At 40.6% G+C, this 14,066-nt stretch overlaps 1 protein-coding gene across 1 annotated transcript; it reads right to left on the bottom strand.

Annotated features, from left to right (window-relative positions):
- Positions 1–1,255: 1,255 nt before the first annotated feature.
- LOC136671904 (C2 calcium-dependent domain-containing protein 4C) lies at positions 1,256–7,120 on the bottom strand. Its single transcript, XM_066647782.1, has 2 exons — positions 7,019–7,120; positions 1,256–5,263 (listed from the first exon to the last, which is right to left on the bottom strand). The coding sequence occupies exon 2, from the start codon at positions 5,214–5,216 to the stop codon at positions 3,954–3,956; it is 1,263 nt and encodes a 420-aa protein (XP_066503879.1). The 5' UTR covers positions 5,217–5,263; positions 7,019–7,120; the 3' UTR covers positions 1,256–3,953.
- Positions 7,121–14,066: the final 6,946 nt, after the last annotated feature.

Below are 14,066 nucleotides of genomic sequence, written 5' to 3'. Positions count from 1 at the left end.
AATTTATAGGTATCTGAGGAAAAGTAGTTTACCTGCAATTATATTATGAAGTTAATTAGAACACTGTTGGTTCTGTGTGTGTGAATATGTTGTGCTGCTCGAGAGCAATGAAAGGTGAAAGACAACAAGTAAGAGCCTATCTTACTTGTTGCAATCTTACCTCTCCAAAACTTTTAAATGATTTCATTTTACACTACATTTTAAATTAGTACAACAGTTCATTCAGTCTTTAACTGATTGTGAGGACGTCAGATGGAATTATTGGGTGCAAGACCATCGCAGACTGCCAAAAATAAACACAGTTTTGTGATCTTAGTAAGAACTTGCTTGTAAATCTATATGTGATGACTTTAGATATAAACTCAAGAAGGTGACAGAGAAAGACTGCTAAATGCAGTCACCTAAAAGTGTGTGTGTGTGTGAGTGAGAGAGAGAGAGAGAGACAGAGAAGAATAAAGAATGGGATCATATGGCTCCAAATGCTGATGAAAAGCTAGGTGAAGCAATAAATGTATGGACAGTTCATTTGAAGGAACAGGTGTGCATCTGTTCTAATGAGCTGCAGGGGTCAGGCAGCAGGTTGCAGTGACAGATGATGGTGAAGTTTAATCAGTTTACCAGCTACTGACACCCAAATTTCCTTGGGTACTTCTGACCATCTCATCTCACAGGCAAATAACTAACATCTCACGGCAAATACCGGTCCATCGCAGGGTAACACACACTCACACATTCACTCACACACTCACACTTTGAGTAGCCAATCCACTTACCAATGTTGGTTATGTTGGAATCATGCTAATGAAGGGCAGAATTTCTAACTGGCACTGTGCTAGATAAAATTAGATCAAATATCTGCAATGGGATAAAATACCTGCATTGTATTCATTCTACAGAATTTACAAACATAAATAAATGAGTTTTTCCTCTGTAATGGTAATAGATTTCAAAAGTAAATATATGTTTATGCATCAGCATCAGCAGATGTTTAAATTAAAAATACTGGATATCGGATACTGACATTGGCCCACAATTCCCACTGGAGCATCCCTTGCAGGTATGAATGTGCAATTTTCACTAGAATTGTAAAAGGCATTATTTCATATTATTTCATTAGCTCCTTCTGCCCTTGAGAAATGAAAGAACCCACTTGGAGCGTGCATGCTTTTCACATCAGACTGAACCAGCAATCTGCTCAGAGACCTTCATTATATATCCATACAACTTTATTCGTCATACATTAACAAAAGCACTTAGAATAAAACTCTCAGCACAGCCTGCAGTACTCCATTAATATCAGCAAACACATCTGTATGTTCCAGTGTTCATGCAGAGTTGTGGAGAACATGCCACATATAAAGCACATCTATTTCCTCAACATTTCACAGCTTCAAATACAGTCACCACGATAAAAATAGTGTCCATTCACATGAAGTACAAACACCAGAAAAGATAGAAGTCCAGCGTTTACAAATTGCAACAAACATCATGTGAATAAAACCATTTCTACATCAAGTATGTTGGATTGGCACTTTGAGAACCTGTTAATAACAGGAAGACTTGAGCGTCAGCGGCCCATAAGAGAAAATCATTTCAGAGAAAAACATTCAAGGAAATGTCGGCACTCATTTAAAAAACGCCTTAATAGCTCAGGAACACGTAGCTTTTTAATAGAAAAAAGAAAGGAAAAAAACTCTACCATCCAAAACCTTTTACCTCTTGTTTAATTAAGCAGCATTTCAGGACTTAATAACAAGGGATCATTTGCACTCTCTTCTGGCCTGATCATAGGCAAGGTCACTCTGTCTTTCTGTGGGGAGATTTTAATGAGGTCTACTGCTTTTACCACTGATATATCTACATTTATTATATCAAATGCTGAGCTCCAGCCACACGACTTTTTTTTCTACAGAGATTGTAATATTTAAACATTAAAAATGCATCCAGTACAAGCACAATATTCAAATTGACTTACTGCATTCAATATTTGCATTAGTAAAGAAACAATGGTGCTGGAATATTGCTCTAATGTATTTTCAGTTTTGACAAAAGTTCATGTTACGTTCATCCCATCAGAATCATGGTTATTTTTATTTTGCCCATATTTGCTCCAGTCATTTGTCCCTAATAAACAAAACCATGTGCACTGCACATGTCATTACTGTCATTACTCACAGGTCTATGTGTTTATACAGTGATGAGCAAAAGTAAGAAACCCCCTTCTTATTTATTACATTTCTTCATCTGTCAGCATCAGGAAAATGCAAAATAAATGTTCAAGAAAACACATCCACTGATTACACTACATGTTTGATATTTAGTGTATCCACCTGTCTTTAACTCAACTTAAATACTATTCTGAAGCCCTGGTTCCAGTTTTTAAAAACAAATAAGCTGGGATATATTTATACACTTGCGAAGTCTAGTCTTAGGATTTGTTGTATGTTCTGCTTCTCATGTTTTCAGTAATCCCTGTACGGGTTTGGTCAGCAATGACTTTCTGACAGCTACACATCTTTTTAGATCAATAGATTAGAGTTGTCTTCTATTTTAACGGTTTTTGATATCTTATATTATACTGAAGACACGTTCAGTGCTAAGAGATTTAAAATTCCATGTGAAACTGAAGGTGTCTGCTGTATTTTTCATTCATTCATTCATTATCTGTAACCGCTTATCCGGCTCAGGTTCGCGGTGGGTCCAGAGCCTACCTGGAATCTTTGGGCGCAAGGCGGGAATACACCCTGGAGGGGGCGCCAGTCCTTCACAGGGCAACACACACACATTCACTCACACACCTACGGACAGTTTTGAGTCGCCAATCCACCTACCAATGTGTTTTTGGATCGTGGGAGGAAACCGGAGCACCCGTAGGAAACCCACGCAGACACAGGCAGAACACACCAAACTCCTCACAGACTGTCACCCGGAGCTGTGTGACTGCGACACTACCTGCTGTGCCACCGTGCTGCTTTCCTGTATTTTTTTTCTCTTAATGATTGTTTCCAGAAGAGAATCATTGAAAAAGTGGCCTCAAACATTTGCACAGTACTGTATTTCCTGAGAACTTGTTTTCGACCAAGATTAAAAAATCTAACTCAGAAGATCATTTTTAAATACTGAAATCTATCCATCAGAAAATAAACAGTGCTTAAACAGCAGGACTGAACTGAGTTCTCCCCAGTATTCACTTTTTCCATCTTTCACTTAGTGCCCAAGGAAACATTTCAAATATGAAACTGATCATATGTACGAGAATGAGTCCATAAAAGATCACAGTCTGTGAATGAACATGCTTCTGTATGTGTAATATATATATATTCATCATCGAAGGTGACCTCCCATTAGAAGAGCCAAGGGATGCTCAGATTAAAGAAGTCCAGTCTGAGCTGACCATGCCACACTAACCTCCTCCCTCTTCAGTAAGGCTTCTGGGTCTCAAAAACTATTCACAAGGGTGAGAACACGGCATCACATTTCCATATTTACGCCAGATTCTGGTTAGAGACAGTGATGCAACATCCTCCGATGTTAGTAATTCATGCTCCAAATGAGTCGGCAGATGCATCCAGGATCAAAGCTAACATTAGCACACTGGGTCATTGTGCGAGTTCAAAGGAGCAGGAGCTCCATGGAATAAAATATTTTTGCTATCAAAAGGCAAATCTTCTGTCTTCATCACACAACAAGCATTTTACAACAAAATATATATATATAACAATCATTACATATGCAATAGAACTTTATCTGCATACCCACACCAAAATCAAATAGACACATTCACCTGCCACGAGAAACAAGCTCAAGAGTGTTTACGGTACTTGTAGTGATGAGTAACAAATCTGCCCAATACTGGATGATGCAACAGGGAAACAAGCTTTGCTATTTACTTCAAGGTCCCTAGTCCATTTTTAAAGACAGTAGTAAGCCTTTCCAAGTCCTTGTGTAGTGCTTTAAAGACCAGGCAGCAGCTTCCCCAGAGGGACTTCTCGCTCCCCCAGCAAGCTGTCCCTTTTCAGGCTAGTGCCCTTGTTCACCACTTTGATCTTCAGAGCTAGGTTCTTCACCTGCGCAGAACTAATCGAGTCAAAGAAGAAGTCCTCATTGAAGACAGGATTGCGGCTATTCTTGATGATGGTGCTCCGCTGCTTCTGCAGCTTGCCCGGCGTGAGGTAGAGAGATACACAACAGTTGATGCTCTTTATGTCGAACATTTGGTCGTAGAGGTCCTCGGCAGCAACAATGCGAATTCGCAGGCGGGCCGTGCCTGCGTCGTAATCTACACAGAGCCGGATTATACCACCTTTGTTCAAGTTGACCGTGTGCTCCCTTTGATGCCTGTCCCTTCCATGCAGATGGTCCAGAGGTCCACCTCCTGAGGAGCAGTGAATCCGCCTAGGGACGTTAGGGCTGGGCTCTGCCGAACTGCACTCATCTGTGGACAGTGAACTGTGCCGGGCAAACGTCCTCTTGGCCTTCACCACCTTAGCCTGGGTCTCATGGGTGAAGATCTTAAGCAGGGAGGCGGAACGGGACAGCAGGGGGGAGCTGAAAGGGGACGATTCTGCGGAGGAACAAGTGTCACTCTCACCCCCACTAAAGTAGCGGTACGGGCTGATGTGAGATGTGTTATAATCCACAGGGTTCAGATGACTGCCATCACTGCTGCTCTTGCCCTGGGATTTGCGCTGGGTGTTGGGAGAGGTGACGGGGCTGGTGTGGTCACAGTGGAACAAAGATTCTTTCCGGCGAGTGTGGGGACTCTCCATTAGCGTGGCAAACCCATAGGAGGTCTGAGTCTTTGGGATATATGGTAAGGACATGGCAGTCTGGGATTGAGGATCAGCATTAGTATCGCCAGCAACAACATCGTCTGCACTTTCAATCTGTATAATATGACGGTTGGCAGCCTTCAACAGGTTCTTGGTGTCTCCTGCCAGCTTGCTGACCAGACGTGGACTCCGAGGGCTGCTGATGATCTTGTTACCGATGGTCTGTTCTGAAGTGGATGGTCGCAGACCTTCCTTGGGCTTGACATCTGCCGTTTCAGTCTCTGGTGGGCAGCAAACCAGCTTAGGGGGGATGAAAAAGTCAGGGATCTTATCAGGGGTGAGGACATTGCTGTAGATGGGGGCTTTGTCCTGTTTGTCACCTGCCTCCCCTTGACGGGGCACATTGTTCTCCACAGAGCTCCGGATTTTCTCCAGAACCCACATGATTCTTCTGGTTTTTGACCCAATGATGGACAGCTGGGGGTTTCCGTCTGCAATATCAAGTAGCACAAGTGCTTAGCATATAATGAAGGCATGAAGCAAGTCATTTTTTTTTTGCATATTCTAAATCTGAGTGCAGGGGTGCCCAGTGATACTGGAATTATGTTGGCACTAGATATCAATCATTAAATATGTAATGTGTTTTTAGTAAATAATGTGTTTATTCTTTACCTCTATTACCATATCAACTGGAAAATAATGACTGAACATGGCGTTGAACATTAATTGCTCTGTAACAAAATAGCAAAAATGTGTCAATATCACCCACCTATGGAACAGGAATAGGGCAATATTCTCATTTGGGTTCGTGCTTTTCAACATTTAGTTGACAATGTTCTCTCTTATGTCTAAAACCTCCAGATGTCTCTGCCATGCAAAAGGCTAGCACACTGGACAGGTTTTTTTTATTTGTACTGTACAGAGGAAACATCTGAATTCAATAAAAATATTTCTGATTACAATCGTGAACTTCACCTTTAATATGAGGGGATAGTTTTGGTGGGCTACCAGGTATTGCATGGTTATTAGGAGTCACATTCTGATTAATTGCTTTACTTCAGTTTTGGAAAATATTGTTTATTTTCCCTCACTTATCTTCCCCTTCCATATGTAAATGTATTACTACCTCTAATATCCTCATTAATATATCTTGGAAATTAAATTTTTAACCCACTCTCCTTTTCAGCCTGTTCAGATGTGGGAAGGACCCCCATATGACCACCACAGAGCTGGTATGATTTAGATGATGCAGAGCAACAAATGGAAAACTGTCTATGAAAAAAAAAACTGTCACCAAAATTATGAGTTTACAGTGGTCAGTGGTCCTGAAAAAAAGGACTTTGAGTTTAGAAACATAGAGGTGGTTATAAGTTTGTAGATTGGGCTTGTGTGTGTGTGTGTGTGTGTGTGTGTGTGTGTGTGTGTGTGTGTGTGTGTGTCGGGTCAAGTTAGTTGTCAATTAGTAAAACTATAAAACTGCAAAAACATATATATGTTTTTAAAACTACAAATAACAGCTTTTGTCGCCTCTTGCAAGAAAACGAAGAGTTTCACCCTGTATTCTCAGTAGTTCCTAATAATAATAATAATAATAATAATAATAATAATAAGGCTTATGTTTTATCTTGTTTCTTGTCCGTTATGTGAGGGAAAGCCATGTGAAACACAACGAGCTGCCATGGGTTAAATGAGCAACAGGCAGAGTCTGGAGGGCAGTAAATCATCCTTTATTAGGAGTCTGAAGTTGGCTTCCTTTCACCTGCTTCTTTTTCCTATTTTCCGCTCGAGCCAACACCGTGTTCGAAAGAGCAGACCAAGAGTCTCCAGCCTGATGTTCAAATATTAACAGCGTAGTGTTCGGACCTGTGCTCAGATTTACACCAGTGTTTTCTTTTCAGTGTACACACAAGAGGAAACTTTTATTTTTACCTGTATAAGTTATCTTAGCGATGTTCGAATTATTATAGAAATGAAATGTCCAAATTAAATATGCTGCGCAAAAAAATATAAATAAAATAAAATAAAATAAAAATAAAACAAATAAACAGGTGGCAGACCAATGAAAAGGACAGCGGGGGATAAAGTAACATGGACACGGACAAGCCTACACTTGATTGATGTGTCGCACAGCATTAAAACGTTATTTAAAACTGCGTTTAGACAACAGAGGAAAAGTATTCATGCACTAAGAAAGAGAGACAGACATCGCAGCAAATATACCTGTTGCGTTAAAGTGGATTACTTACAGTGAGGTGTGAAACTGCTTTTCTGCTTCGAATCCTCAAGTAGTGTAATGCTGATTTAAGCTCTTGTTTTGTGAATATGAATAAACTCTGTTTCGGTCCCTCCTTTGAGGAGCTCGCAACGCAACAGCCTGCTGCGCTTTTATACTCTCCCACCTGCTGCATTGACCAATCAGATGAGTAGCTGCGCTGTCAGAAGAGCATCTGCGATGTCCAATCCCCGCCCTTCTTTACTTAATGAAATAAACTGTAGCTTAGCTAATAAATGTCTGAGGAGAAACATTTTTATCTCTTTGTGTGTGTCTGAAATGGCTCACTTAACGTCTCAATAAAGACCACTGTGGTTTCTAGTAAAGTCAAATAACTAATGAAGTGTTTTAAATGTCCCTGTACATAAGAATTGAATCCAAAAAGCATAATTCATACCATCTTAGCTTAAAGCTAACAGGCTACTCTTTACACAGTTTAGTACAGACAGACTCAGAAACAAATGACCATTTATATTATTAAACACATTTATTCTAACATTTCATAATGTATAAATATTATGAACTTAAATTTTAAACAAAGCTGGCCACTCCTGCTCTTTGGTTCCTTTTGCCAATTTGCTGAGTACGTTTTGAGCTCAGAGAAACCACAATACATTGTGAATTCAGGTGTTCCAATCACTTCCATGGCCACAGGTGTATAAAACCAAGCACTATGTCTTCAAACACTTGTGAAAGAGTGGGTCATTCAGAGAGCTCAGAGAATTCCAGCTTGGCACCCTGTTATAGAATGCCACATGTGCCTGGTCTACTTTTACAAGAGTAACAAACACTAATGTGCCACCACCACATCACTGCAATACTGAGAATGAAACACCACTTGAATAATACCTGCTCTATGGCGGTCCTATGGAAGACTTGACCATTGAAGAACAGGATTAAAGGGTGCGATCAAAGCATGCAGAGCAACTGTAGAACTAAACATTGTACCTCTGTAGTCAGTGGAGCTGAGAGAATATACAATGAGTTTTAGAGGAAAAAAAGAGGAGGCTTTGATGTTGTGGTTGTTCAGTGTATTTACATTTGCATATTTTAAGCATAAATAGTTTAGAACAAGCAATTGGTTATTTTTGAAAGTCTGAAAGAAATAAAATCAGTACAGTGAAACAGAATGTACTTGAGTTTGAACTTCCAATCACTTGTCAATCTGTTCTTGTCTGGCCATCAGTTGCCCTGGAGACCAGGCCATATCTATGGCAACAAATAGACTTTTACAGGTGGAAAAAAACAGAAAAGGTCCGAATGAGTGTGGAGGATTTCAGTATTGAAGTGTCAGGTGCACACTCAAAATACCTGGCAAATGGCTTTCCATCTTTTAAGTCCTTACAGACTAAAATAGCCATAGTATAGAGTTCAGAAAAAAAGAAGATATTAAAGATTGCCATAGTGTTATTAAGCCTCTCGTCACACGCCAAAAAAAAAAAAAAAGGGGAATGAGCCTCTCCTAGAACAAATATAGGACAAGCATAGTAAGCTCTCACATTTTACTAAAATCATACAAACCAGAAATATGAGCCTAAACATTGTTTCACATTTGTGTTAATGTGTCTAAAATTTTAACACTTTACATTTTTTGTCAGTTTATGGATTGGCCCCAAATACCACCTTTGTGCAGTATTCACATACTCCTGTGTTTAATTACACATTACAACATGTGTTTTTGGATTGTGGGAAGAAATCAGAGCACCAAAGAAAACCCACACAGTCTCAGGGCTTACACATCAGACTCCTCACAGGCATCTTGGGGCTCACACTTTAAAGGTACAATAGTGGTTTAAAAGACCAGTTGTGTTCCTTAAAGGTATATTACACTTTCTTTTCCAGAAGCAGATGTGAATATTTGTAAGATTTTTTAATAGAAACGTGTAAAATAAAAGAACATAACATACGTCCTGAGGATCAAATTGGTCACTTGAAGTCAACACAACTTTAAAATCTACAATTAATATAGATTATGGTACAATTATGTTCCCTTGAGGGTACCACCACTGTGACAGCTTTTCTTAGAGCGTAGGATGGAACTCCTCATCACTGTGCTAGCCAGGTGGTCATCTGTTAGCTAACATAAAAGATCTCCTGCAAGGATATCCCACTGTTAAGTGATGCAGGGTTTATGACAGTTCAAAAGGAAGAAATGGTTGGCTACACATGCCTAAGTGGAAGCATGTGATTGCCTTCAATTTCCCAACTTGATAGCTTCATGGCAACAGGACGGTATTCATATTGTTCAGATAAGTGTTAAATATGAATATGAGTGAATGAATGAGCTGTATGACTGACATACAATTATTATTATTATTATTATTATTTCAAATGGCCGCTCAAGTAATCCAGCCACACTTTCTATTTTCAATACATCACAGAAATCACAGAATTTGACTTAAGACTAGACATGGCCTAAGCACACCTAGGAAAAATGCTGCAAAATGGGGCTCATTTCAATAAAACTCACCTATTATGAATTGTACTCAAAATTCAAAATTCCCAGTTTACCTTTCAGACTGCTGAAAGAATGACCATAATAATGTGGTCTACGACATCTATTTATGGCCTAAATTAGCACTTAGGTCAATTTAACAGAGACAGCCTTAGAGAATAGTTAAAGCCTGAGTCAAAAGTCCACGGAAACAAATTACTGGCCTCCTTACAACAGCCAACAAGGGTTGCTGTCCTTAATGCTTTTGTTAGAAATGTGAGTCACATAAAATTATTTAATGGCAGCTACTTTGAATGCTGCCAGGGTAAGAATACACAGAGGGAGAGATACAGCGAGAAGCCTATTACACACATCACTACAGCACAGAGAAATTAACCATCCATTCCATGAAGGAACAGGCTCATCAATTGGATGTTCTCATAGTGAAATGTCAAGAGACCTTTCACAGTCACGCATGGCACATCTATTTCAAGCTCTCCTCAGAAAAGCTAAAACAGGACAACAGAGACTGGATTAGGAGTGGGGAAATAAACTTGACCAGAAGAAATGATGCTGAGACACAGATAGCCAGCTAAAGATCTGCAGTTTTGGTGTTCCAGTATGCAAATATATATGCTACATGAAATCATGATTGAATTAAGCTTTAGTAGCCTGAATAAAAATGTCAAACAGTCATTTTACTGCTGGGTTTATTATTGCACTTTATTTCCCCCATTGGTTTCCTTGGAAACTGGCTCCCATTTACCCTGTCATGGTGCTTGAAGTCACCCCCCAACAGCTTGTCTGTACTGCTTCATCTTCCGGGTCTATGTAATTCTTCTTGTGTCCAGTCAAAAACAGAGCACTAGTGGTTTCATATAATCTGTAGGCTGTCCCATTTCATAACATCATCAGTGTTACTCTTACCCAAAATTCCTTGAGATACATGTGAGGACCATTCAGGATGTACCTAGAGATGTCAGGCCATCACTGCAGCAGAAATGTGAGAAAGAATGCATATCATCCCTTTCCAAAAAAGAAAACATGCATCTTCAAAAATAATAACTTTGCAGAAGAAGGAAAAACTTTTCTATAAAAGTCAATTCAAATATTTTATCCTTTATTTTACCAAGTCACTGTGGAGCATTTCTATCTGTCTATACATCATGAAAATTTCACATTTAAATGACAGATGCTGTGTTCTATTAATGTAGTTTAATGTATTTAATTAATGTAGTTCATTATCTGTAACCGCTTATCCAATTCAGGGTCGCGGTGGGTCCAGAGCCTACCTGGAATCATGGGGCGCAAGGCTGGAATACATCCTGGAGGGGGCGCCAGCCCTTCACAGGCAACACAGACACACACACTCACACCTACGGACACTTTTGAGTCGCCAATCCACCTACCAACGTGTGTTTTTGGACTGTGGGAGGAAACCGGAGCACCCGGAGGAAACCCACGCGGACACGGGGAGAACACACCAAACTCCTCACAGACAGTGGAGCAGGAATCAAACCCACAACCTCCAGGTCCCTGGAGCTGTGTGACTGCGACACTACCTGCTGCGCCACCGTGCCGCCCCTTATCTTTGGACAGTGATGATATATTTATTCATTTTGCTTGTGACTGAGCTGCCTGCCAGAAGCTGCCACTGATAATGAGTGGACTACTAGGCATTACCCTTTCATGAATATAAGCATAGTTCTTTTTTTCCAAGTACAATTGTCTGACTTGCACCCTGCTCTATTTTCTTTGTTGTATGTCTGTATAAATAAATAAAACAAATAATTAGACACTATAAATCATGGCTGCTGGTCAGCTGGAGATAGCTGCCATTTACAGCCAATGACAGAGCAGTCACTAACAGCTGCCAATGACCATGTGCAACAGTTGCCAGTCATCTAGAGGGAAGTGACACCTGACATTGACCAGTGATGGCAGCTACTAGACAGCTACAGATAACTGCCACTTACCATCAATGGCAGGAAGGAGCACCCAATAACCGCTACCAGTGACAGCAACAACTGCCAGTGACCTTGGAAAGCAAAGATAGTGCTGTTGTTTGACTGAAATAAGCATTGCTGATCTAAGTAAAATTAACAGTCAAATGTTTGATAAGGGAAATAATTTAAGTAACCAATTCGAATGGAGGATTCAATTGGCCAGCCATGTTGAGTAAGATGAAAGTTTTTGTCTTTCCCTTTGCCTAAATATACAAAGATGTCCTGTAACTTAATAAAAGTTTCTGAGACACACTGAGCTTATTTGATTTCTTTAAAAACACATTCAGTTTAAAGGGAAGGCCTACGATTGTAGAGAAACAAAGCTCTAAGTTCTACGTCTTTTAAGGTGGAATGGTAGGTTTGAAGGAGAATGACGACTGTTGTTTGTTTGCTGAAGTTTAACGTGTCTTTAAGGTTTTATTCACTGTTTGAATTACCACAGAAACTTGTCTGTAACTCGAGTTGTTTAGTTCTGTAGCACTTTCGGTAATGTAGTTAACCGTCTCTCGAGTTTGGAGACTTGGTATTTATAATGGTATTTATAATCTTTTGATTACAGTCGTGAACTTTGCCTTTAAAGCTAGGGTAGGTGATTTTGTATAAACCAGTTAGTGTGGGTGGGGTTGGAAAGAAATTCTACTAAAAAGTCCTACCCCAATCTTTCAGCCCATCTTTCCAAAGCCACTCCCCCAGTTTACACGTGAATGTCCTGAAGATGTCTTCTATTTTGAACCGATACAGGATGCGTTTTGTTACATATTTTTGAGGTCACACTTTTGTTTGGTTGTCACATTTAGCCAATCAGCAGCCAGAGTTATCCGTCCATCATTCAGCGCTGCATCCAATGGAGTCACAGTCTCTTCTACAGCAGTTTGTTTTGCGGTGGCGCTGAGAGCAGCAGGTCAGAGCTGAAACATTGGGAACTACAGCTTTTCTTTAGATAGAAATTATGTTATCTTAGCTACTTGTGGCTTTGTTTAATCTGTACCTCGTCAAAGACATTTGCTGTTATGCGGCTTAATCCACCTACATTTTATTGAATACCATTTCTGCCACTGATATTGTTAACTAAGTTGGACCAGCCTCGTGGCCAATCTTCATTAATTGCACATTGCTCCAGTAAGAGCAGAATGTGAAGGTTCAATTAGCAGAGGGTAAGAGCACAGTTTTGCTCAAAATATTGCATTGCACACAACATTATGGGTGACATACGAGAGTTCAAAAGAGGACAAATTATAGGTGCACGTCTTGCTGGAGCATCTGTGACCAAAACAACAAGTCTTTGTGATGTATCAAGAGCCACGGTCTCCAGGGTAATGTCAGCATACCACCAAGAAGGACGATACACATCCAACAGGATTAACTGTGGACGCAAGAGGAAGCTGTCTGAAAGGGATGTTCGGGTGCTGACCCGGATTGTATCCAAAAAACAAACTCACGGATGCCCAAATCACAGCGGAATTAAACGTGCACCTCAACTTTCGCTTTTCCACCAGAACTTTCCGTCGGGAGCTCCACGGGGTCAATATACACGGCCAGGCTGCTATAGCCAAACCTTTGGTCAATCATGCCAGTGCCAAACTTCGGTTTCAATGGTGCAAGGAGCACAAATCTTGGGCTGTGGACAATGTGAAACATGTACTGTTCTCTGATGAGTCCACCTTTACTGTTTTCCCCACATCCGGGAGAGTTACGGTGTGGAGAAGCCCCAAAGAAGCATACCACCCAGACTGTTGCATGCCCAGAGTGAAGCATGGGGGTGGATCAGTGAAGGTTTGTGCTGCCATATCATGGCATTCCCTTGGCCCAATACTTGTGCTAGATGAGCGCGTCACTGCCAAGGACTACCAAACCATTCTGGAGGACCATGTGCATCCAATGGTTCAAACATTGTGTCCTGAAGGCGGTACTGTGTATCAGGACGACAATGCACCAAAACACACAGCAAGACTGGTGAAAGTTTGGTTTAATGAACATGAAAAAGTGAAGTTGAACACCTCCCATGGCCTGCACAGTCACCAGATCTAAATATTATTGAGCCAATTTGGGGTGTTTTGGAGGAGCGTGTCAGGAAACGTTTTCCTCCACCAGAATCACGTAGTGACCTGGCCACTATCCTGCAAGAAGAATGGCTTAAAATCCCTCTGACCACTGTGTAGGACGTGTATATGTCATTCCCCATATGAATTGATGCTGTATTGGCTGCAAAAGGAGGCCCTACACCATACTAATAAATTATCGCGGTCTAAAACCAGGTGTTTCAGTTTCATTGTCCAACCCCTGTATGTATGTATGTATGTATGTATGTATGTAGCCGCGCATGCGCAAGCGAATACACGTTCAGGCCTGGTGTGAGGGTGTGGATTTTGGGCCGGTAAGTATATTGTCAAGCCATTCGATCATTTTCTTCGGTCCGAAAGAAATGATTGGATTAAATATTTACAGTTTTTTGCCTTATATACACAACATCTATTTCTTTACGTCGTCAGATATTAAAACGTGTTGGTTGCTATCAGAATATTTCGAAAAAGAACCCAAGCTTTAAGTGAAGGCTCCAGTGAGCATCTCATCCTGGAAAGCAA

The sequence above is a fragment of the Hoplias malabaricus genome, chromosome 16 (genome assembly GCF_029633855.1).
Source record: "Hoplias malabaricus isolate fHopMal1 chromosome 16, fHopMal1.hap1, whole genome shotgun sequence".
NCBI classification, from domain to species: domain Eukaryota; kingdom Metazoa; phylum Chordata; class Actinopteri; order Characiformes; family Erythrinidae; genus Hoplias; species Hoplias malabaricus.
The sequence above is the reverse complement of the archived record's forward strand: the minus strand, read 5'-3'. Positions and strand labels throughout refer to the sequence as shown.